The 26,392-nt window shown below is 50.9% G+C and overlaps 1 protein-coding gene across 1 annotated transcript in view; it reads left to right on the forward strand.

Moving 5' to 3' along the window:
• Window positions 1–12,536: 12,536 nt before the first annotated feature.
• Window positions 12,537–26,392, forward strand: part of SLC24A3 (solute carrier family 24 member 3) — a 515,859-nt gene continuing 502,003 nt past the window's right edge. The window contains exons 1-2 of the mRNA XM_038745680.1: window positions 12,537–12,640; window positions 13,936–14,048. Coding sequence (XP_038601608.1) covers window positions 12,537–12,640; window positions 13,936–14,048 — 217 coding nt within the window. The remainder of the gene's footprint in view (window positions 12,641–13,935; window positions 14,049–26,392) is intronic.

The following is a 26,392-nucleotide window of genomic DNA, read 5'->3' on the forward strand; positions in this document are numbered from 1 at the left end:
CAGACGTTGTTGGAAACGAAATGAAAGGAAGCAAGAAAGGCTTTGCACGCGCCCCAAATGAGCTCTGTAAAATCGCTGACAATTTGTGGATCATCATCATCATCAGTCGTATTCATTGAGCGCTTACTGTGTGCAGAGCACTGTATTAAGCGCTTGGGAAGTACAAATAGGCAACATATAGAGACAGTCCCTACCCACCAGTGGGCTTACAGTCTAAAAGGGGGAGACAGAGAACAAAACCAAACATACTAACAAAATAAAATAAATAGAATAGATATGTACAAGTAAAATAGAGTAATAAATATGAACAAGCATATATACATATATACAGGTGGATATTCTTCTAAACTTTTCCACGATGAGGAAGATGATTTGGGAGCATTTGCCAACTAGAGAGAGACTGCCCTGCAGAGGCTACGTAAGTGCCAATGAGCTTCCACTGAGGCAGTCGCTCCCATATGCCCACTTCCCATGCCGATGCCCAAATCCCTCCCCATGGCACTCCCGCACCCCAACTCTCACTCTGGGAGGGTGGGATCCTGGGACCCCAAGATTTATTACTCTATTTATTTGTACATATTTATTCTATTCATTTCATTTTGTTAATCTGTTTGGTTTTGTTCTCTGTCTCCCCCTGCTAGACTGTGAGCCCACTGTTGGGTAGGGACCGTCTCTCTATGTTGCCAACTTGGACTTCCCAAGCGCTTAGTACAGTGCTCTGCACACAGTAAGCGCTCAATGAATACGATTGAGTGAATGAATGAATGTGTGGAGGGAGGGCATTCCAGGCCAGGGGGAGGACGTGGGCTCCAGATGAGATCGCTGAGGCCCAGAGAAGTGAAGTGACTTGTCCAAGGTCACGCAGCAGACAAGTGACAGAGGCAGGATTAGAACCCGTGGCCTGATTCCCAAGCCCGTGCTCTGTCCGCTACGCCGTGATCCAAGAAACAGTCACATCATATAAGAACCTCAGACCATGCTTAACGCCCCGCCTGCATTGGCACCACAGTCCGTTCAGCCCAAGTAGCGGCTCTTGGCTGCTGGGAGAAGCCAAAGTCTGGATGCCCTCCTCGTGATCCGGGCTCATAGTTGTGTTTTGTTTTGTTTAAACAGTATTTAAAAGCACTCTACTAGGTGCCAGGCCCTGAACTAAGGGCTGGGGTAGAGTCAAGCTAATCAGGTGGGGCACCAGTCCATGTCCCGCATGAGGCTCGCAGTCCTCATCCCCATTTGACAGATGAGGAAACTGAGGCGCAGAAAAGTTAAGTGACTTGCCCAAAGTCACTCAGCAGACAAGCGGAGGTGTCGGGATTAGAACCCAGGCCCTTCTGAGTCCCAATCTCATGTTTTATCCACTAGGCCACACGACTTCTCTGGTGTGGGGATAGGCCGTCAGACAACTCCGATCCCTAACTCTCCCTTCAGGGAGCAACGTGGACCACGGGTCCGGGCGTGGCTCATTCATTCATTCAATCGTATTTATTGAGCGCCTACTGTGTGCAGAGCACTCTACTAAGCGCTTGATCTTGGAAAGAGCACGGGCTTTGGGGTCAGAGGTCATGGGTTCAAATCCCGGCTCCGCCAGTTGTCAGCTGTGTGACTTTGGGCAAGTCACTTCACTTCTCTGGGCCTCAGTTCCCTCATCTGTAAAATGGGGATTAAGACTGTGAGCCCTATGAGGGACAACCTGATCACCCTGTAACCTTCCCAGCTCTTAGAACAGTGCTTTGCACATAGTAAGCGCTTAACAAATATCAAAATTATTATTATTATTATTATTCTCTGGGCCTCAGTGACCTCATCTGTAAAATGGGGATTAATAATAATAATGATGGCATTTGTTAAGCACTTACTACGTGCAAAGCACTTTTCTAAGTGCTGGGGAGGTTACAAGGTGATCAGGTTGTCCCACGGGGGGCTCACAGTCTTCATCCCTATTTTACAGATGAGGTAACTGAGGCGCAGAGAAGTTAAGTGACTTGCCCAAAGTCACACAGCTGACAAGTGGCGGAGCTGGGATTTGAACCCATGACCTCTGACTACAAAGCCCAGGCTCTTTCCACTGAGCCACGCTGATTAAGACTGTGAGCCCCCCGTGTGACAACCTGATCACCTTGTAACCTTCCCAGCACTTAGAACAGTGCTTTGCACATAGTAAGCGCTTTATAAATGCCATTATTATTATTATTCATTCATTCAATTGTATTTATTGAGCGCTTACTGTGTGCAGAGCACTGTACTAAGCGCTTGGGAAGTACAAGTTGGCAACATATAGAGACAGTCCCTACCCAACAGTGGGCTTACAGTCTAGAAGTAATAATAATAATAATAATAATTATCATTATTATCTCTCCAAAGCTCCCCAGAAATCGACCGGCAATTTTTTTTTTTTTTTGGCAAAATTCGAAGGAAATAGGAAATCGAAAACAGAACGAGAGATTTTTGGAATCCAATTCCAAAACGAAATGAAAAATTAAATCCGATTTTCCCCGGATTGTTTAGGGCCTAAATTCAACGATATTAGAAGGAGAAATAGAGGATTTCTTTGAAACCCCCACATCTGAAGACACTTGCTTGAGAAGACGGCTACCAATTCCACCAGGTGTCTCCCCATCCTAGGGGTTGCCCGGGCTTCCAGGCCAGAGTCCAAAGAGGGGGAATTTTGGCTTCGAGGTGACCCCCGAATCAATCAATTAATCAATCAATCAATCGTATTTATTAACCTCCCCCAGGATAAGTCCCTACCCCCATTTTAGACAGTGTCCAAACCCTCCTCCTGCCCTCAGGTGACAGAAAAAACACGTCTGCCTCTTCGAAAGCCTCTTTTAAGCACTCTATAATAATGATGATGGCATTTGTTGAGCGCTTACTATGTGCCAGGCACTGTTCTAAGCGCTGGGGAGGATACAAGGCGATCAGATTGTCCCCCGTGGGGCTCACAGTCTTCATCCCCATTTGACAGATGAGGGAACCGAGGCACAGAGATGGGAAGTGTCACAGTTTGGCAGCAAATAGAGAAAATCCCTACCCAAGAGATGATAATAATAATAATAATAATAATAATGATGGCATTTATTTAGCGCTTACTATGTGCAAAGCACTGTTCTAAGCGCTGGGGAGGTTACAAGGCGATCAGGTTGTCCCCCGGGGGGCTCACAGTCTTCATCCCCATTTTACAGATGAAGGAACTGAGGCCCAGAGAAGTGAAGCAACTTGCCCAAAGTCACACAGCTGACAAGTGGCGGAGCCGGGATTTGAACCCATGACCTCTGACTCCAAAGCCTGGGGTCTTTCCCCTGAGCCACACTGCTTCTCCTGATGATGATCGTATTTGCAAAGCACTTACTATGTGCCAAGCACTGTTCTAAGCACTGGGGTAGAGACAAGGTTATCAGGTTGTCTCACCTGGGGCTCACAGTCTTAATTATCATTTTAATAAATAAATAATAATGGCATTTGTTAAGTGCTTACTATGTGCCAAGCACTGTTCTAAGCGCTGGGGAGGATACAAGGCGATCAGATTGTCCCCCGTGGGGCTCACAGTCTTCATCCCCGTTTGACAGATGAGGGAACCGAGGCACAGAGAAGTGAAGTGTCACAGTTCGGCAGCAAATAGAGAAAATCCCTACCCAAGAGATGATGATGATGATGGTATTTGTTAAGCGCTTATTATGTGCCAAGCACTGTTCTAAGCGCTGAGGTAGAGACAAGGTAATCAGGTTGTCCCACGTGAGGCTCACGGTCTTAATCCCCATTTTAATAAATAAATAATAATGACATTTGTTAAGCGCTTACTATGTGCGAAGCACTGTTCTAAGTGCTGGGGAGGATACAAGGTGATCAGATTGTCCCCCGTGGGGCTCACAGTCTTCATCCCCATTTGACAGATAATAATAATAATAATAATAATAATAATAATAATAATAATAATAGTGTTGGCATTTGTTAAGCGCTCACTATGTGCAAAGCACTGTTCTAAGCGCTGGGGGGGATACAAAGGGATCAAAGGTTGTCCCACGTGGGGCTCACAGTCTGAATCCCCATTTTACTGATGAGGCAACTGAGGTTCAGAGAAGTTAAGTGACTTGCCCAAGGTCACACAGCAGACATGCGGCGGAGCAGGGATTCGATCCCCTGTCCTCTGACTCCAGAGCCCGGGCTCTTGCCACTGAGCCACACTGCTTCTCTAAGGTAGGAGGGGGCGAGGGGATGGACAGCCTTGAAGCCGAGAGTGATGAGTTTTTGCCTGATGAGGGAACCGAGGCACAGAGAAGTGAAGTGTCACAGTTTGGCAGCAAATAGAGAAAATCCCTGCCCAAGAGATGATAATAATAATAATAATGATGATGATGGCATTTATTTAGCACTTACTATGTGCAAAGCACTGTTCTAAGAGCTGGGGAGGTTACGAGGTGATCAGGTTGTCCCCCGGGGGGCTCACAGTCTTCATCCCCATTTTACAGATGAGGGAACTGAGGCCCAGAGAAGTGAAGCGACTTGCCCAAAGTCACACAGATGACAAGAGGCGGAGCCGGGATTTGAACCCATGACCTCTGACTTCAAAGCCCGGGCTCTTTCTCCTGAGCCACGCTGCTTCTCATGATGATGAACGTATTTGTTAAGCGCTTACTATGTGCCAAGCACTGTTCTAAGCGCTGGGGTAGAGACAAGGTAATCATGTTGTCTCACCTGGGGCTCACAGTCTTAATTGCCATTTTAATAAATAAATAATAATGGCATTTGTTAGGCACTTACTATGTGCCAAGCACTGTTCTAACCACTGGGGAGGATACAAGGAGATCAGATTGTCCGCCGTGGGGCTCACAGTCTTCATCCCCATTTTACAGATGAGGGAACTGAGGCACAGAGAAGTGAAGTGTCAATTTGGCAGCAAATAGAGAAGATCCCTACCCAAGAGATGATGATGATGATGGTATTTGTTAAGCACTTACTATGTGCCAAGCACTGTTCTAAGCGCTGGGGTAGAGACAAGGTAATCAGGTTGTCCCATGTGGGGCTCACGGTCTTAATTCCCATTTTAATAAATAAATAATAATGGCATTTGTTAAGCGCTTACCATGTGCCAAGCACTGTTCTAAGCACTGGGGAAGATACAAGGCGATCAGATTGTCCCCCGTGGGGCTCACAGTCTTCATCCCCATTTGACAGATGAGGGAACTGAGGCCCAGAGAAGTGCAGTGACTTGCCCAAAGCCACACAGCTGACGAGTCCTTTTAGACTGTGAGCCCACTGTTGGGTAGGGACTGTCTCTATATATTGCCAACTTGTACTTCCCAAGCGCTTAGTTCAGTGCTCTGCACACAGTAAGCGCTCAATAAATACGATTGATGATGATGAGTGGCGGAGCTGGGATTAGAACCCACGACCTCTGACTCCCAAGCCGGGGTTCTTTCCACTAAGCCACGCGCTTCTGGAAGAGGGTATCGTTTCTTTGCCACAAAAAAAAAAGATTAAGAGAAAATCTTGCCTCAGTTTTCAAGAAAGTGCAGGTACTTTTAAATATCATTGAATAATTCCTTTAAGGAGGGAGAAGAATTGAAAGGTGTGCAGATGTGTTCCGAAGGATTTCATCTGCTACGAGGTGTTTGAGAAGTGAGGTGGGTTAGAGCTGAAAAACCGTCAGAAATTACATCAGCGCTCTCCTGCAAAGATTTCTAATTCTATTACAACTCCTCCTTTATTTAATATTACGATGCTCTACTTGGAGTCACCTTTTAAAACGTTAATCGACGGTTTGGTGACTTTTAGTACTACAGAATATAGCAGTCGTGATAGCGGTAGAAACAGCGTGGCTCAGTGGAAGGAGCCTGGGCTTGGGAGTCCGAGGTCATGGGTTCGAGTTCCGACTCCCTCCCTTGTCGGCTGTGTGACTTTGGGCAAGTCACTTCACTTCTCTGTGCCTCAGTTCCCTCATCTGGAAAATGGGGATGAAGACTGTAAGCCCCACGGGGGACAATCTTGATTACCTTGTATCCCCTCCCAGCGCTTAGAACGGTGCTTGGCATATAGTAAGCGCTTAACAAATACCAACATTATTATTATTATTAAGTCATCGTGGTAGTAGTAGTTGTATTTGTTGAGTGCTTACTGTTTGCAGAGCACTGTACCAATCAATGTGAAGCAGTGTGGCTTAGTGGAAAGAGCCCGGGCTTTGGAGTCAGAGGTCATGGGTTCGAATTCCGGCTCTGCCACTTGTCAGCTGGGTGACTTTGGGCAAGTCACTTCACTTCTCTGTGCCTCAGTTCCCTCATCTGGAAAATGGGGATGAAGACTGTGAGCCCCACGTGGGACAATCTTGATTACCTTGTATCCCCCCCACGCAGCGCTTAGAACAGTGCTTGGCATATAGGAAGCGCTTAACAAATACCAACATTATTATTATTATTAAGTCATCGTGGTAGTAGTAGTTGTATTTATTGAGTGCTTACTGTTTGCAGAGCACTGTACCAATCAATGTGAAGCAGTGTGGCTTAGTCGAAAGAGCCCGGGCTTTGGAGTCAGAGGTCATGGGTTCGAATCCCAGCTCCTCCACTTGTCAGCTGGGTGACTTTGGGCAAGTCACTTCACTTCTCCGGGCCTCAGTTCCCTCATCTGTAAAATGGGGATGAAGACTGAGCCCCACGTGGAACAATCTTGATTACCTTGTATCCCCTCCCAGCACTTAGAACAGTGCTTGGCATATAGTAAGTGCTTAACAAATACCAACATTATTATTATTAAGTCATCGTGGTAGTAATAGTTGTATTTATTGAGTGCTTACGGTTTCCAGAGCACTGTACCAATCGATGTGAAGCAGTGTGGCTTAATGGAAAGAACCCGGGCTTTGGAGTCAGAGGTCATGGGTTCGAATCCCACTCTGCCACTTGTCAGCTGGGTGACTTTGGTGACTTTACTTCTCCGGGCCTCAGTTCCCTCATCTGTAAAATGGGGACTGAGACTGTGAGCCCCACGTGGGACAACCTGATCACCTTGTATCTACCCCAGCGCTTACAGCAGTGCTTTGCACATAGTAAGTGCTTAATAAATGCCATTATTATTATTATTACCCCAGCGCTTAGAGCAGTGCTTTGCACATAGTAAGCGCTTAACAAATACCATCATCATTATTATTTCCAAGCCCTAGGAGAGAATATGCGGGTGGGAAATGGGCCCTTATCCCCTGGGAGGCTCCCAATCAAAGGCTACGGGTGGGGAGAAGGGAACTGAAGACAGGACATCATTCATTCATTCATTCGCATTTATTGAGCGCTTATTGTGTGCAGAGCACTGTACTAAGCGCTTAATACATCAGGAAAGATGAACCACTGAGGCAGTCCCCAGACAAATACACAAAATGCAACCCCCCATGGATAGGGTGCTGTGGAGGAACAGCGATTCAGGCTCCTCGGGCCTCAGAGTTCAGGACAGCGAGCCCCCTCCCCTGCCTCACGGGTCGTGGGAGGAATGGCCACAGTTTCCACAGATGCTCTACTCCATTGCAATGGAGCCTAGCTATTATCTACCGATCTTCTATCCACCCAACTATCATTGATCTACTTGTACTTCCCAAGCGCTTAGTACAGTGCTCTGCACACAGTAGGCACTCAATAAATACGACTGAATGAATGAATGAACTGATCTAACTAGCCATCTACCCATATCTATCCATCCAGCTATCACTGATCTAAGTAGCACTCTATCTATAATAATAATAATAATGATGGTATTTATTAAGCGCTTACTATGTGCAAAGCACTGTTCTAAGCGCTGGGGAGGTTACAAGGTGATCAGGTTGTCCCACGGGGGGTTCACAGTCTTTTAATCCCCATTTTACAGATGAGGGAACTGAGGCACAGAGAAGTTAAGTGACTTGCCCAAAGTCACACAGCGAACAATTGGTGGAGCCGGGATTTGAACTCATGACCTCTGACTCCAAAGCCCGGGCTCTTTCCACTGAGCCACGCTGCTTCTAATCGATAGTAATAATAATGATGGCATTAGTTAAGCGCTTACTATGTGCAGAGCACTGTTCTAAGCGCTGGGGGGATACAAGGTGATCAGGTTGTCCCCCAGGGGGCTCACAGTCTTAATCCCCATTTTACAGATGAGGTAGCTGAGGCTCAGAGAAGTGAAGTGACTTGCCCAAGGTCACACGGCAGCCATGTGGCAGAGTAGGGATTCGAACCCATGACCCCTGACTCCAAAGCCCGGGCTCTTTCCACTGAGCCACGCTGCATTGATCTAACTAGCCATCTACCCATATCTACCCATCCATCCATCACTGATCTAACTAGCCATCTATCTATATCGATCCATCTAGCTATCACTGATCTAACTAGCCATCTACCTATATCTATCCATCTATCTTTGATCTAACTAGCCATCTACCTATATCTTTCCATCTATCTATCATTGATCTAAATAGCCATCTACCAAATCTACCCATCTGTGTATCTATCATTGATCTAACTAGCCATCTACCTATATCATTTCATCTATCTAACATTGAACTAACTAGCCATTTACCTATATCTATCCATCTTTCTATCTATAATAGATTTATGTATCTATCTATCATCTATCTATCTTTGATCTAACTAGCCATCTACCTATATCTATCCATCTATCTTTGATCTAACTCGCCATCTACCTATATCTTTCTGTCTACCTATCATTGATCTAAATAGCCGTCTACCAAATCTACCCATCTATGTATCTATCATTGATCTAACTAGCCATCTACCTATATCATTCCATCTATCCAACATTGAACTAACTAGCCATCTACCTATATCTATCCATCTATCTGTAAATGATTAATGTATCTATGTATCTATCTATCATCTATCAATCGTATTTCTTGAGTGCTTACTGTGTGCAGAGCACTGTACTAAGCATTTGATCTTTGATCTAACTAGCCATCTACCTATATCTATCTATCTATCTATAATTGATCTAACTAGCCATCTACCTATATCTTTCCATCTATCTACCATTGATCTAAATAGCCGTCTACCAAATCTACCCATTTATGTATCTATCATTGATCTAACTAGCCATCTACCTATATCATTCCATCTATTTAACATTGAACTAACTAGCCATCTACCTATATCTATCCATCTATCTATGATTGATCAGTGTATCTATGTATCTATCGATCATCTATCTTTGATCTAACTAGCCATCTACCTATATTTATCTATCTATAATTGATCTAACTCACCATCTACCTATATCTTTCCATCTATCTATCATTGATCTAAATAGCCATCTACCAAATCTACCCATCTATGTATCTATCATTGATCTAACTAGCCATCTACCTATATCATTCCATCTATCTTTGAACTAACTAGCCATCTACCTATATCTATCCATCTATCTATCTATAATTGATCTATGTATCTATCATCTATCTACCTTTGATCTAACTAGCCATCTACCTATATTTATCTACCTATAATTGAACTAACTAGCCATCTACCTATATCTTTCCATCTATCTATCATTGATCTACCTAGCCATCTACCTATATCTATCCCTTGATCTATAATTGATCTAACTAGCCATCTACTTATATCTTTCCATCTATCATTGATCTACCTAGCCATCTACCTATATCTATCCTTCTATCTATAATTGATCTAACTAGCCATCTACCTATATCTTTCCATCTATCTATCATTGATCTGCCTAGCCATCTACCTATATCTATCCCTTGATCTATAATTGATCTAACTAGCCATCTACCTATACCTTTCCATCTATCATTGATCTACCTAGCCATCTACCTATATCTATCCCTCTATCTATAATTGATCTAACTAGCCATCTACCTATACCTTTCCATCTATCATTGATCTACCTAGCCATCTACCTTTATCTATCCCTCTATCTATCTATAATTGATCTACCTAGCCATCTACCTATATCTTTCTATTTATCTATCATTGATCTAACTAGCCATCTACCTATATCATTCCATCTATTGATGGATCTAATTAGCCCTCTACCTATATCATTCTATCATTGATCTAACTAGCTTTCTACCTATATTATTCCATCTATCATTGATCTAACTATCCATTCACCTATATCTAATCCCTCTACCTTTCTATTGTCTATTTATTCATATATCATTGATCCAGCTATTCATCTACCTCTAGCTATCAATCACTACCTTTTATCTATGTATCTGTATGTATCTACCCACTCGGTATTCCTTATATTCATTCGTTCATTCATTCGTATTTATTGAACGCTTACTGTGTACAGAGCACCGTACTAAGCGCTTGGGAAGTACAAGCTGGCAACATAAAGAGACGTTCCCTACCCCACAACGGGCTCACAGTCTAGCATATAAACTAATTTCACGACACTTTTCTAGAGGTTGGGGAACGGATTCTAATTTATGAGTTAGGTTTATGGCAAAATGTACCCCGCAGAACAACTACTCATGAATCAGTGACATTTTAAAGGACCATAACCCAGTCGGATGGTTGGGTGCTCAGCACCGTATAATAGTCAGCGTACAATGGCTCCACGATACAGCACTTTGAAGACAGTGAGTGCCCAGGAGAGTTCTCTGCAGACAGTGGATCAAGTCCGGTGCTCAGTCCCTACTGGGTACAGGGACAGCGCTCTGCACACAGCAGGTGCTCCATAAAAACTGACAATGAATGAGTGACAGCGTCCCCTCTTACTCCCCGACTCGGTTTCTCCTCCCTCATTTACTTCTTTCTCTCATCGTGGAGAGCACAGGGTGACACATAGGCAAGGACACAGACATATACACACACGCACACATTCACACATGACTTGGAAATGGAAGCTGTATGAGGTAACTGAGGTCCAGAGAAGTGGAGTGACTTGCCCGAAGTCACACAGCTGACAGTTGGCAGAGCCGGGATTTGAACCCTTGACCTCCGACTCCAAAGCCCGTGTTTTTTCCACTGAGCTATGCTGCTTCTCTAATTCCTTAATTCTGCCCTCTCTTCCACCGGACATCATTATTTCTCCATCTTTATGAACTTCTATCCCCATTGCCGTGCCATCTGCTCCTCAAAACCCCCACCCATCTCTTGCCCCTAATGACCTGGCCAAGTACTGTATTGATAAAATTGAAACCCTAAAATCTCCCCTGCTCCTCTGCAGCCCTTTCTTTGACTCTCCTAGCAGTATCTCAAGAGATCGCTCAACTCCTCTCAAAAATCTACCCCTTCCACCCATACCTCTGACCCCATTCCTATTTCCCATTCCCCATTACTATTCTATTTATTTTGTTAATGATGCGCACCTAGCTTTATTTCTATTTATTCTGATGACTTGACACCCGTCCACATGTTTTGTTTTGTTGTCTGTCTCCCCGTTCTAGACTGTGAGCCCGTTGTTGGGTAGGGACCGTCTCTATATGTTGCCAACTTGTACTTCCCAAGCGCCTAGTACAGTGCTCTGCACACAGTAAGCGCTCAATAAATACGATTGAATGAATGAATGAATTCACATATGCACAAACGCACACATACACACGCGCACATACTAGGGACCGTCTCTATATGTTGCCGACTTGTACTTCCCAAGCGCTTAGTACAGTGCTCTGCACACAGTAAGCGCTCAATAACTACGATTGAATGAATGAATGAATATGCAAAGCTAACACACTCACAATCAACACAGACATAGATAGCCTCCACAAACACACATATCTATCTACAGATGCGCAAATGTACACAGAACAGAACCCAAAACCCTGGCATGAAGAGCGCACTCAGACACCGGGACCCACAAGCAGACCAACACAGAGAAACATATGCAGAGACACAGAGACATGCCAAGGTCATGGGTTCAAATCCCGGCTCTGCCACTTGTCAGCTGTGTGACTTTGGGCAAGTCACATAACTTCTCTGGGCCTCAGTGACCTCATTGGTATAGTGGGGATTCATTCGTTCATTCAATCGTGTTTATTGAGCGCTGTGTGCATTCATTCAATCGTACTTATTGAGCATTTACTGTGTGCAGAGCAGTGTATTAAGTGCTTGGGAAGTACAAATCGGCAAAATATAGAGGCGGTCCCACCCAACAACGGGCTCACAGTCTAGAAGGGGGAGACGAGGGGGATGAAGATTGGGAGCCCCACGTGGGACAACCTGATCACCTTGTATCCTCCCCAGCACTTAGAACAGTGCTTGGCACGTAGTAAGTGCTTAACAAATATAATAATAATGATTATGCACATATATGCCTACAGACAGACGACAGACAGATACAAACCCCCGACCCCTAAATACACGGAACCCTGCCCTCCTCTTCCTCCCCCTCCTCTCCTGCCCATCAGCTGGGGGTCTTGGGGTGAGATGGGTGAGGAAGTGGTGATCGCAGAGAGGGCATTCATTCATTCAATCGTATTTATTGAGCACTCACTGTGTGCAGAGCACTGTACTAAGCGCTTGGGAAGTACAAGTTGGCAACAAATAGAGACGGTCCCTACCCAACAGAGGGCTCACAGTCTGGGGTGGGGGGGAGGTGGAGTAGCCATGGCAACCATGTCTAGTGGGAAGGTGGAGGCCTCAGAAGATGCAGTACCTGCAGCAGATGCAATAGCAGCTGCAGCAGCTGCAGCATCAGGAAGGGCGAGGCCGTGGGGTGGGCTGGGATAGTAATAATAATAATAATAATAATAATAATAATAATTAATAATGACATTTATTAAGTGCAAAGCACTGTTCTAAGCGCTGGGGAGGTTACAAGGTGATCGGGTTGCCCCACGTGGGGCTCACAGTCTTCATCCCCATTTTACAGATGAGGGAACCGAGGCCCAGAGAAGTTAAGTGACTTGCCCAAGATCATGCAGCGGACAAGTGGTGGAGCTGGAATTAGAACCCATGACCTCTGACGGGGGCGGGGCCAGAGGGGGAGGAGGCGTGGCCTGGGCCAGAGTGGGAGTGGCCTGGGTCGTCGGGGGGTGGGGTCGGAGGCGTGGCTTGGGTCGTCGGGGGAGGGGCTAGAGGAGAAGGGGGCGTGGTCCGAGGCATCGGGGCGGGGCCAGAGGAGGGGGAGGCGTGGCCTGGGTCGTCGGGGGCGGGGCCAGCGGAGAAGGAGGCGTGGCCTGGCTCGTCGGGGAAGGCCCTGAAGCGTCGGGGCGGGGCTAGAGGAGCAGGAGGCCTGGCCTGGTCGTGGGGGGAGGGGGCCCTGAGGAACCGGGGGCGGGGCCAGAGGGGGAGGCGTGGCCTGGGCCGGAGTGGGCGTGGCCTGGGTCGTCGGGGGCGGGGCCAGAGGTGAAGGAGGCGTGACCTGGGCCTGGCTCGACGGGGGCGGGGCCGGGGGAGAGGGAGACTTGGCTTGCGTCGTCGGGGGCGGGGACAGAGGAGGAAGGGGGCGTGGCCTGTGCCGTCGGGGCGGGGCCGGAGAAGGAGGCGTGGCCTGAGCCGTCGGGGGTGGGGCCACAGGCGTCGGGGCGGGGCTGGGGGAGCGGGGGGCGTGGCCCGGGCCGTCGGGGCGGGGCTAGAGGAGCGGGAGGCGTGGGCTGGGCCGTCGGGGGGGGCCCGAGGCGTCGGGGGCGGGGCCGGAGGAGAAGGAGGTGGGCTGGGCCGTCGGGGCGGGGCCGGAGGACAGGGAGGCGGGGCCCGGGCCGTCGGGGCGGGTCCGGAGGCGGCGGGGCGGGGCGGGGGCGGGTCCCGGCTCGGCGGCAGCGGCGGCGGGCACTTCTCCCCGCCCGCCCGCCCGCCCGCCGTCCGTCCGTCCTGCCGTCCTCCCTCCCGTCCGTCCGTCCTCCCGTCGGGGCGTCCAGCGGGCGGCGATGCTGCCGGCCCCGGGCGGCGCGGGGCTGGGGGGGCGGGCCCCCCGGGCCCCCCGGCTCCCCCGGCTCCCCCGGCTCCCCCGGCTCCCGCGGCTGCGGCTCCGGCTCCGGCTGCGGCCGCGGCCCCGCGGGGCGAGGAAGCGGCTGCTGCTGGCCCAGCTGTGCCTGCTGGGGGGCGCCCTGCTCGCCCCGCTCGGACCCCTCGGGCCCCTCGGACGCTCGCCCGGGCGCGCGCCGGAAACCCCCGACGGTCAGTCCGGCCGCGGGACCGGGGGGCGGCGGGGGGCGGCGGCGGACCGTCCGGCGGAGGCCTCCTTTGGGTTGCTCTGGGGGGCTGGGGGGGTGCCACCGCCTCTGCCTCTGTGTGTCTGTGTCTGTGTGACTGTCTGTGACCGTGTGTGTGTGGTGTGTGTGTGTGTGTGAGAGAGAGAGAGAGAGACATACATTGCCTGGGTGACCGTGTGTGTGACAGCTTGGATTTCTCCCTCTGTGTGTGTGTGTGTGTGTGTGTGTGTGAGAGAGAGAGAGAGAGAGAGAGAGAGAGAGAGAGAGACATTGCCTGGGTGACCGTGTGTGTGACAGCTTGGATTTCTCCCTCTGTGTGTGTGTGTGTGAGAGAGAGAGAGAGAGAGAAAGAGAGACATTGCCTGTGTGACCGTGTGTGTGACAGCTTGGATTTCTCCCTCTGTGTGTGTGTGTGTGTGTGTGTGTGTGTGTGTGAGAGAGAGAGAGAGAGAGAGAGACATTGCCTGTGTGACCATGTGTGTGACAGCGTGGATTTCTCTGCGTGTGTGTGTGAGAGAGAGAGAGAGGAGAGAGAGAGAGAGAAAGAGAGAGAGAGAGAGAGGGACATTGCCTGTGTGACCGTGTGTGTGACAGCGTGGATTTCTCTGTGTGTGTGTGTGAGAGAGAGAGAGAGAGGAGAGAGGGAGAGAGAGAGAGAGAGAGAGAGAGAGAGAGAGAGGAGAGAGAGAAAGAGGGACATTGCCTGGGTGACCGTGTGTGTGACAGCGTGGATTTCTCTCTCTCTCTCTCTCTGTGTGTGTGTGTGTGTGAGAGAGAGAGAGAGCGAGAAAGAGAGACATTGCCTGGGTGACCTTGTGAGTGACAGCGTGCATTTGTGTGTGTGTATGTGTGCAGTGTGTGAGAGAGAGAGAAAGAGAGACATTGCTTGGGTGACCATGTGTGTGACAGCGTGCATTTGTGTGTGTGTGTGTGTGTGTGTGTGTGTGAGAGAGAGAGAGAGAGAGAGAGAAAGAGAGACATTGCCTGGGTGACCGTGTGTGTGACAGCTTGGATTTCTCCGTGTGTGTGTGTGTGTGTGTCTGTGTGTGTGTGTGAGAGAGAGAGAGAGAGAGAGAGAGAGAGAGAGAGATAGAGAAAGAGAGACATTGCTTGGGTGACCGTGTGTGTGACAGCGTGCATTTGTGTGTGTGTGTGTGTAGTGTGTGTGAGAGAGAGAGAAAGAGAGACATTGCCTGGGTGACCGTGTGTGTGACAGCGTGCATTTGTGTGTGTGTGTGTGTGTAGTGTGTGTGAGAGAGAAAGAAAGAGAGACATTGCCTGGGTGACCGTGTGTGTGACAGCGTGCATTTGTGTGTGTGTGTGTGTGTAGTGTGTGTGAGAGAGAGAGAAAGACATTGCCTGGGTGACCGTGTGTGTGACAGCGTGCATTTGTGTGTGTGTGTGTGTGTGTATGTTTGTAGTGTGTGTGTGAGAGAGAGAAAGAGAGACATTGCCTGGGTGACCGTGTGTGTGGCAGCGTGCATTTGCGCGACCGCCTCTGTGTGTGTCTGCGTGTGTGTCTGCGTCTCTGTGACCGTGGGTGTGTGTGTGTGCGCGCGCGAGGGTAGGGACCGTCTCTGTATGTTGCCGACTTGTCCTTCCCAAGCGCTTAGGACGGTGCCCTGCACACAGAAAGCGTTCAATAAATACGATTGAATGAATGAATGAATGTGAGAGAAAGAGAGAGAGAGAGAGAGGGAGGGAGAGAGAGAGACATTGCCTCTGTGACCGTGTGTGTGACAGCATCGATTGGTGCGACCGCCTCTGTGTCGTGTGTGTGTGTGTCTGTGTGACAGCCTGGATGTTTGGGACCGCTTGTGTGTTTGTGTGACAGAGTGGATATGTGTGTGTGGTGTGTGTCTGTGTGACAGCGTGGATGTGTGCAACCGCGTCTGTGCTTGCGTGTGTGTGTGTGTGTGTGTCGCTGTGTGACCATCTGTGACCGTGTGTGACATTGCCTGTGTGACCGTGTATGTGTGTGTGACACCGTGGATAGGTGCGACCACCTCTGTGTGTGTGTGTGTGTGTGTGTGTCTGTCACTGTGTGACTGTGTGCACAACGGCGTGCATGTGTGTGATCGCCTGTGTGTGAGAGTGACTGTCTGTGACCGTGTGTCCGTGTGTGTCCGTGTGTGTGTGTGTGTGTGTGTGTGTGTGTGTGTGTGTGTGTGTGTGTGCTGGCGCTCGGCTGGGGGGCAGTCAGTCAATCGGTCAGTCAGCAATGCTGAGTTTATTCCGCCTCCTTGCCCATCAGTGCCCGATGGATGCCCTGTGAGTGCCCGGTGGGTTTGGCAGCGTGTGCCCGGAGCCCGGGGGCCGCACCTGCCAGCTGGGCGGGACTGACCCCCTCTTTTGTTTCTTTTACTTGTACATAAATATTCTATTTATTTTATTTTGTTAGTACGTTTGGTTTTGTCTCCCCCTTTTAGACTGTGAACCCACTGTTGGGTAGGGACTGTCTCTATATGTTGCCAATTTGTACTTCCGAAGCGCTTAGTCCAGTGCTCTGCACACAGTAAGCGCTCAATAAATACGATTGATGAGGATGCCCGGGCAGACCCGGACCCCCGCCGCACAACCCCCCTCCTTTATCCTCCCCCCACACCCGGCCCCCTCCCCAGGGGGGCAACTCGCTCCCCCTAGACCGCTCCTCCCGACCCGCTCAGCCCCAGCCTGCAGCCCGGGCCCTCGGCCCGCCAGGCCGTCAGCCCACCAGGCCCTCGGCCCCGCAGGCAGTCAGACCCTCAGCCCAGACCCTCGGCCCGGCGGTCCGTCAGACCCTCAGGATGTCAGCCCAGGCCCTCAGCCCATCAGTCCGCCAGGCCCTCAGCCCAAACCCTCAGCCCATCTGTCTGTCAGTCCGTCAGCCCTTCAGCCCATCAGGCCGTCAGGCCCTCGGCCCAAACCCTCAGCCCGTCTGTCTGTCAGTCCATCAGCCCTTCAGCCCATCGGTCCGTCAGGCCCTCGGCCCAAACCCTCAGCCCGTCTGTCTGTCAGTCCGTCAGCCCTTCAGCCCATCAATCCGTCAGGCCCTCGGCCCAAACCCTCAGCCCATCTGTCTGTCAGTCCGTCAGCCCTTCAGCCCATCAGTCCGTCAGGCCCTCGGCCCAAACCCTCAGCCCATCGGTCTGTCAGTCTTTCAGCCCTTCAGCCCGTCAGTCCAGCCGTTCCTCAGCCCAGGCTCTCAGCCTGCCAGTCAGTCGGGCCCTCAGCCCATCAGTCTGTCAATCTGGCAGCCCGTCAGTCTGTCGCCCAGGCTCTCAGCCTGCCAGTCAGTCGGGCCCTCAGCCCATCAGTCTGTCAGTCTGTCAGCCCGTCAGTCTGTCGCCCAGGCTCTCAGCCTGTCCGTCAGCCCTTCAGCCCATCAGTCCATCAGGCCCTCGGCCCAAACCCTCAGGCCATCTGTCTGTCAGTCCGTCAGCCCATCAGTCCGTCAGGCCCTCAGCCCAGACCCTCAGCCCGTCGGTCTGTCAGTCCGTCAGCCTTTCAGCCCGTCAGTCCGTGAGGCCCTCGGCCCAAACCCTCAGTCCGTCAGGCCCTCGGCCCAAACCCTCAGCCCATCGGTCTGTCAGTCTTTCAGCCCTTCAGCCTGTCAGTCCATCAGCCCATCGGTCCGTCAGGCCCTCGGCCCAAACCCTCAGCCCGTCTGTCTGTCAGTCCGTCAGCCCTTCAGCCCATCAGTCTGTCAGGCCCTCGGCCCAAACCCTCAGCCCATCTGTCTGTCAGTCCGTCAGCCCATCAGTCCGTCAGGCCCTCGGCCCAGACCCTCAGCCCGTCGGTCTGTCAGTCCGTCAGCCTTTCAGCCCATCAGTCTTCGAGGCCCTCGGCCCAAGCCCTCAGTCCGTCAGGCCCTCGGCCCAAACCCTCAGCCCATCGGTCTGTCAGTCTTTTCAGCCCGTCAGTCCATCCATTCCTCAGCCCAGGCTCTCAGCCTGCCAGTCAGTCGGGCCCTCAGCCCATCGGTCTGTCAGTCTGTCAGCCCTACAGCCCGTCGGTCTGTCTCCCAGGCTCTCAGCCTGTCCATCAGTCAAACCCTCAGTCCGTCAGGCCCTCGGCCCAAACCCTTAGCCCATCGGTCTATCCGTCTTTCAGCCCTTCAGCCCATCAGTCCATCCGTTCCTCAGCCCAGGCTCTCAGCCTGCCAGTCAGTCGGGCCCTAAGCCCATCGATCTGTCAGTCTGTCAGCCCTACAGCCCGTCGGTCTGTCTCCCAGGCTCTCAGCCTGTCCATCAGTCAGACCCTCAGTCAGTCCGGTCTTCAGCCCGTCAGTCTGTCAGGCCCCCAGCCCAGACCCTCAGTCTGTCGGTGTGTCAGGCCCCCCGCCCTTCAGCCCATCGGTCCGCCAGGCTCTCAGCCCAGGCTCTCAGCCCAAACCCTCTGCCCATCGGTCTGTCAGTCCATCAGCCCAAACCCTCAGCCCATCGGTCTGTCAGTCTTTCGGCCCATCAGTCCATCAATTAATCAATCAATTGTATTTATTGAGCGCTTACTGTGAGCAGAGCACTGTACCAAGCGCTTGGGAAGTCCAAGTTGGCAACATATAGAGACAGTCCCTACCCAACAGTGGGCTCACAGTCCATCAGGCCCTCAGCCTGCCAGTCAGTCGGGCCCTCAGCCCATCGGTCTGTCAGCCCTACAGCCCGTCAGTCTGTTGCCCAGGCCCTCAGCCCGTCAGTCTGTCAGGCCCCCAGCCCAGACCCCCAGTCTGTCGGTGTGTCAGGCCCCCCTGCCCTTCAGCCCATCAGTCTGTCAGGCCGAGCCTGGCCGGATACGGGACTTTTCCCACAGGAGAAGGGATGGCATTGGGGTGGTGGCGGAGGATGTGGGGAAGGGAAGAAGGGGGAGGGGGTGTCACCTTAGCGATCCCGTCCCTTGGCACGCTGCCCCTTTAGATGTCACCTCCCAGGGAACCATCCAAATACCAACCGTGTCAATCAAGCAGTTAAGACGTTGGTGGGCTTCAAAACCGGGACACACCCCGGCAGCAAGAGGGTCTTCCCATTGAGCGTGAGGCCTGGTGATGGCACGGGACCTCGGGAGATCGGCCCACCGAGTCCAGCCCCGGACCCTCTCCCCCGGGGCAGGAGCGTAGGGCTTCTCGGTTGTGGTTTCTCTTGGTCTAGAGCCCCCGGCCTTCGTGGTGCGGACAGGGCATCAGGATGAGGGTGTTTTGTTTTTTTTTAATGGTATCTGTTAGTTCAGTTGGTGTCTCCCCACTCTTCAGTGGTTTCCCATCTGACTCCGCATCAAACAGAGACTCCTCACTATCGGCTTTAAAGCACTGGATCGGTTTACTCCATCCCACCTCACCTCACTGTGTCCCGACCTCATCTATCTGGCCGCCGACCCCTTTCCCAAGTCCTTCCCCTAGCCTGGAACTCTCTCCCGCTCCTTAAACACCAGGCCATCACTCTCTCCACCTTCCAAGCATTCGTAAGGTCACACGTCTTCCAAGAGGCCTAAATCCTCGGGCCGTTCCCTTTCCTTCTGCGTCATCTACGCACTCGGATCTGTAATAATAATAATAATAATGGCATTTATTAAGCGCTTACTACGTGCAAAGCACTGTTCTAAGCGCTGGGGAGGTTACAGGGTGGTCAGGTTGTCCCACGGGACTTCCGCGCATCTGATACTCGTTCCGCAGCACTTATGTACATCTCTTTAAATGACATGCTGTAAATAATTTATTCACATTAATGTCTGTCCCCCCTTCTAGACCGTAAACTCATTATGGGCCGGGGACGTATCCGCTCATTCGGTCGTGTTGTATTCTCCCGAGTGCTTAGTGCAGTGCTCTGCACATGCTAAATGCTCAATAATTGCAATTGATTAGTGGATTGCTATGCGCAAGCACTGTCCTAAGCACCAGAGACAAGCTAATTCATTCAATCGTATTTATTGAGCGCTTACTGTGTGCGGAGCACTGGACTAAGCGCTTGGGAAGTACAATTTGAGCGCATGGGAAGTATGATGATGATGACTGTGAGCCCAGTGTTGGGTAGGGACTGTCTCTATATGTTGCCAATTTGTACTTCCCAAGCGCTTAGTACAGTGCTCTGCACACAGTAAGCGCTCAATAAATGCGATTGATGATGATGATGACATTTGTTAAGCGCTTACTATGTGCAAAGCACTGTTCTAAGCGCTGGAAGAGATACAAGGTAATCAGGGTGTCCCACGTGGGGCTCGCAGGCTTCATCCCCATTTGACAGATGAGGTAACTGAGGCCCAGAGAAGTGAAGTGACTTGCCCATAGTCACACGGCTGACAAGCGGCGGAGCCGGGATTAGAACCCACGCCTTCCGACTCCCAAGCCAGGGCTCTTTCCACTGAGCCACGCTGCTAAATCGGGTTGGACTCCATCCCCGTCCCACGTGGGGCTCGCCGTCTTAATCCCCGTTTTACGGATAAGGTAACCGAAGCCCGGGGAAGTGACCAGTCCGAGGTCACGCGGCAGCCGACGAGGGGCGGAGCGGGACTAGAACCCAGGCCCTTCTGACTCCCGGGCTTTCCTGGACCCTCTTTGAAACCCTATCAATCAATCGATCAATCAATCAATCTTATTTATTGAGCGCTTACTGTGTGCAGAGCACTGTACTAAAAGCTTGGGAAGTCCAAGTTGGCAACATATAGAGACAGTCCCTACCCAACAGTGGGCTCACAGTCTAAGATCACCCTACTGATTTCCAGGAATTTATGGTAGCGATGGTGTTTATTGAGCACTTAGCGCGTGCAGAGCACTGTACTTAGCGCTTTGGAGGGTGCAGTACAACAGAGTGGGTGGACACGATCCCTGCCCACAAGGAGCTTCCAGTATAGTCGGGGGCGGAGGGACAGACGTGGAAATAACTGACAGATGGAGATTCATTCATTCTCTCGTATTTATTGAGCGCTTACTGTGTGCAGAGCACTGTACTGAGCGCTTAGTAGATGGACAGATGGAGATGGACAGAAGTGCCGTGGGAATGGGGAAGGGATCAGCGTGGCTCAGTGGAAAGAGCCCGGGCTCGGGAGTCAGAGGTCATGGGTTCGAATCCCGGCTCCGCCACTCGTCAGCTGTGTGACGTTAGGCAAGCCACCTCGCTTCTCCGTGCCTCAGTTCCCGCATCTGGAAAATGGGGCTGTGAGCCCCACGTGGGACAACCCGATCGCCTTGTATCCCCCCCCAAGTGCTTAGGACAGTGCATCGCACATAGTAAGCGCTTAACAAGTCCCATCGTTGTTATTATCCAAGCGCTTAAGGGATTCAGGCCCAGACCCAAGCGCGGAGGCCACCCAGGCCTCCCTTCGGCGTGATTTTAGTTGAGGACCTCGCATTCATTCATTCATTCATTCAATCGTACTTATTGAGCGCTTACTGTGTGCAGAGCACTGTACTAAGTGCTTGGGAAGTACAAATTGGCAACATATAGAGACGGTCCCTACCCAACAACGGGCTTACAGTCTAGAAGGGGGAGACAGACAACAAAACAAAACAGATTAACAAAATACAATAGAATAGTAAATATATACAAGTAAACATTGGGGTCACAGTCTAGAAGGGGGAGACAGACAAAAAAAAACCCCCAAAACAAGTAGACAGTTGTCAATACCAACAGAATAAATAAAATTATAGCTATATACACATCATGTATACTATGTGCCAGGCACTGTACTAAGTCATGGGGTAGGTACAAGCAAACTGGGTTGGACACAGTCCCTTTCCCATGTTGTCGTGATAATAATAATGATGACGAGGGTATTTCTTAAATGCTGATTAGGTGCCAAGCACTGTTTTCAGCACTAAAGTAGATTCTCTTTATTCAGATGATTTTGACACGTCTACATGTTTTGTTCTGTTGTCTGTTTCCCCCTTCTAGACTGCGAGCCCACTGTTGGGTAGGGACTGTCTCCATAGGTTGCCCACTTGTACTTCCCAAGCGCCTAGTACAGTGCTCTGCACACAGTAAGCGCTCAACAAATACGGAGGCCTACTGTGTGCAGCACGCTGTGGGCAGGCAGCCCCGGGGAGAGCACGCAGGAATTAGAAGACACGATCCCTGCCCGCAAGCGGCAGCTCTCGTTGGCGCTCCGCGACTCCTAGGAGGCCGCGCGCTTTCCAGGATCGCAGAAGCGATGCTTCGGTTTTCTGAGCCGAGAAGAAAAGGTTGACGGTTATGCCGATCAACTGCAGGGCGCCGCGTCCCCCGGAGGAAAGCTGGGATGATTATGGCCCTTGTCTGCCGAAGCCCTCAAGGCTCGGGGATTAGTGTGCCATTTTGAGATGCTTCTGCTTTCGTCGCCTCGTCAAGGCCCGAAGGCCTGACTCCGGACCGACGGGGTCGGCAGCTCCGGCCGTCCCGCCCCGCGTCCCGCCGCTTCCCAGCCAGGCTGCAATTTCAGTGTCTCCGGGGAAGTTTGTACCTATTTATTACTCTATTTATTTCACTTGCACATATCTATTTATTTTATTTTGTTAGTATGTTTGGTTTTGTTCTCTGTCTCCCCCTTCTAGACTGTGAGCCCACTGTTGGGTTGGGACTGTCTCTATATGTTGCCAATTTGTACTTCCCAAGCGCTTAGTACGGTGCTCTGCACACAGTAAGCGCTCAGTAAATACGATTGATGATGATGAAGTGGGAGAGAGAAAACGACGGGACACTCTTGACTTTCCTTTAGAAAGCCTCGTCCTCTTATCCTCCCTCTACAGTCGGTGGTTCTCGCGCACAGTAAGCCGTGACAGGATTTGGTAGCGAACCGCGGCCTTTCGGGACAACGCGGTCTTTCAGGACGGTCCCGTGGCCTAGATTTATTGACGTGGAACGAATCGGTAAACTTGGTCCGGTCTGGGTACGGGAGGGGGGCCGTTCCACAGGATGGACCGGATCACGGTTGCCCCTAGGAACCGCAGCGGGGTTCCCAAGGTTTGTTTCTCGTAACTTGACGCCTCGATTTGTGCGGTGCTGTTGTTTTCCCTCTCAGTGCTTTTCACATCAGTTCTCAAGGTGACATCACGGATAGAGCAAGAGCTTGGGAGTCAGGAGGACCTGGGTTCCAATCCCGGCTCTGCCACCCGTGTCCTGTGTGACCTTGGGCAAGTCGCTTCGTTTCTCTGGGCCTCAGTTACCTCATCTGTAAAATGGGGATTAATTCAATCGTATTCATTCATTCAATCGTATTCATTGAGCGCTTACTGGGTGCAGAGCACTGGACTAAGCGCTTGGGAAGTCCAAGTTGGCAACATCTAGAGACGGTCCCTACCCAACAGCGGGCTCACAGTCTAGAAGGGGAAGGCAGACAACAAAACAAAACGTATTGACAAAATAAAATAAATAGAATAGTAAATATGTACAAGTAAAATAGAGTAATAAATATGTACAAACATATATTGAGCACTTGCTGGCTGCAGAACACTGTACTAAGCACTTGGAAAGTACCATTTGGCAACAAAAAGAGACAGTCCCTACCCAGCAACGGTCAATCAATGGTATTTATTAAGCGCTCACTATGTGCAGAACACTGAACTAAGCACTTGGGAAAGTGCAATACAACCGAAATTAGTAGACGCGGTCCCTGTCCGTGATAGTTTAGAAGACTGTGAGTGCCTTGTGAGACAGGGACTGCGTTCAACCTGATTAGCTTTCATCTAACCCAGTTCTTAGAACAGTGCTTGGCACCTAATAAGCACTTAACAAGTACTATAATAATCATTATTATTATTATTACAACGTCCCTGGGAGGGAGGAGGGGGCTGCTGATTTTTTTATTAGTCTCGTTTTACGGATGGGCAAACTGAGGGACGAATTGGTTAAGCGACTCAGCCAAAGTCCCATAGCGCACCGCTGGTCGACCTGGCTCCGGAGCCCCAGTCTTCCGTCTCCCAAACCTGCGCCTTTTCCTCACCTGTCTACATGTTTTGTTTTGTTTGTTGTCTGTCTCCCCCTTGTAGACTGTGAGCCCGTTGTTGGGTAGGGACCATCTCTATACGTTGCCGACTTGGACTTCCCAAGCGCTCAGTACAGTGCTCTGCATACAGGAGGGGCTCAATAAATACGACTGAATGAATGAATGGACACGGCTTCTCATGTGGTCTGGATGATGATGATGATGGCATTTGTTAAGCGCTTACAGTGTGCCAAGTATGGTGGCACTAAGCGCTGGGGTAAACGCGAAATGGTCGGGTCGGATGCGGTCCCCGTGCCATAGAGCATTGCTCTGTTTTAACCGTCGTTATACTGAGCCTCCTTGAACGAGTTCCAAACTCCTTGAACGAGTTGTCTACACGCGCTGCCTAGAATTCCTCAACAGCAACTCTCTCCTCGACCCCCTCCAGTCTGGCTTCCGTCCCCTTCATTCCACGGAAACTGCCCTCTCAAAGGTCACCAATGGCTCATACTCTGTCCTAATCCTCCTCGACCTCTCAGCTGCCTTTGACACTGTGGACCACCCCCTTCTCCTCAACACGCTATCTGACCTTGGCTTCACAGACTCCGTCCTCTCCTGGTTCTCCTCTTATCTCTCCGGTCGTTCTTTCTCAGTCTCTTTTGCAGGCTCCTCCTCCCCCTCCCATCCTCTTACTGTGGGGGTTCCCCAAGGTTCAGTGCTTGGTCCCCTTCTGTTCTCAATCTACACTCACTCCCTTGGTGACCTCATTCGCTCCCACGGCTTCAACTATCACCTCTACGCTGATGACACCCAGATCTCCATCTCTGCCCCTGCTCTCTCCCCCTCCCTCCAGGCTCGCATCTCCTCCTGCCTTCAGGACATCTCCATCTGGATGTCCGCCCGCCACCTAAAGCTCAACATGTCGAAGACTGAGCTCCTTGTCTTCCCTCCCAAACCTTGTCCTCTCCCTGACTTTCCCATCTCTGTTGACGGCACTCCCATCCTTCCCGTCTCCCAAGCCCGCAACCTTGGTGTCATCCTCGACTCCGCTCTCTCATTCACCCCTCACATCCAAGCCGTCACCAAAACCTGCCGGTCTCAGCTCCGCAGCATTGCCAAGATCCGCCCTTTCCTCTCCATCCAAACCGCTACCCTGCTCATTCAAGCTCTCATCCTATCCCGTCTGGACTACTGCACCAGCCTTCTCTCTGATGTCCCATCCTCGTGTCTCTCTCCACTTCAATCCATACTTCATGCTGCTGCCCGGATTATCTTTGTCCAGAAACGCTCTGGGCATATTACTCCCCTCTTCAAAAACCTCCAATGGCTACCAATCAATCTGCGCATCAGGCAGAAACTCCTCACCCTGGGCTTCAAGGCTCTCCATCGCCTCGCCCCCTCCTACCTCACCTCCCTTCTGTCCTTGTCCAGCCCAGCCCGCACCCTCCGCTCCTCCACCACTAATCTCCTCACTGTACCTCGCTCTCGCCTGTCCCGCCATCGACCCCCGGCCCACGTCCTTCCCTTGGCCCGGAATGCCCTCCCTCTGCCCATCCGCCAAGCTAGCTCTCTTCCTCCCTTCAAGGCCCTGCTGAGAGCTCATCTCCTCCAGGAGGCGTTCCCAGACTGAGCCCCTTCCTTCCTCTCCCCCTCGTCCCCCTCTCTATCCCCCCATCTTACCTCCTTCCCTTCCCCACAGCACCTGTATATATGTATATATGGGTTGTACATATTTTTTACTCTATTTATTTATTTATTTTACTTGTACATTTCTATCCTATTTATTTTATTTTGTTGGTATGTTTGGTTTTGTTCTCTGTCTCCCCCTTTTAGACTGTGAGCCCACTGTTGGGTAGGGACTGTCTCTATGTGTTGCCAATTTGTACTTCCCAAGCGCTTAGTACAGTGCTCTGCACATAGTAAGCGCTCAATAAATGCGATTGATTGATTGATTGATTGAGCCTGGGGTGAAGAGGCCACACCAGGTCACCGGAGAGCACAGGTCAGGAAGAGAGCCCAGGCTTTCCGGATCCGAGTCCTCAGCCCTCTGTCCTGAGAACCGGCTTTCAGTAAAGACTTAATCACAGAGGGAGACGCATCCTGATTACGGGTGACGCGTTGGTTAGTTACCTAGAAAGACACGTCCAGTTGGTTGAGTTTTTGTTGCCGAACCCGAGAACCGGTGATTCCTCATAAGGGAGCTTGTCGTACCCCTACCCCCCAGCCCAAAACCGCGACTCCTTCTCCCCTCCACCCCCACCCAAGCGCACAGCGTGGCCCGTGACCGCTGCCGAATTGGCTGCTCAACCAGCTGGGGTGTGAAAGAAGGGCCGCCTTTACATTCTAGACTGAGGCTACAGTTTACTGAACATTTTGGACTTCACCAAGGAGAGCAAAGGGCCAGTCTAGGGCTCCTCGCTGGCCCGAGGATCAGTCTGTCCCCTT

The sequence above is a fragment of the Tachyglossus aculeatus genome, chromosome 1 (assembly GCF_015852505.1).
Source record: "Tachyglossus aculeatus isolate mTacAcu1 chromosome 1, mTacAcu1.pri, whole genome shotgun sequence".
In the NCBI taxonomy this organism is placed as follows: domain Eukaryota; kingdom Metazoa; phylum Chordata; class Mammalia; order Monotremata; family Tachyglossidae; genus Tachyglossus; species Tachyglossus aculeatus.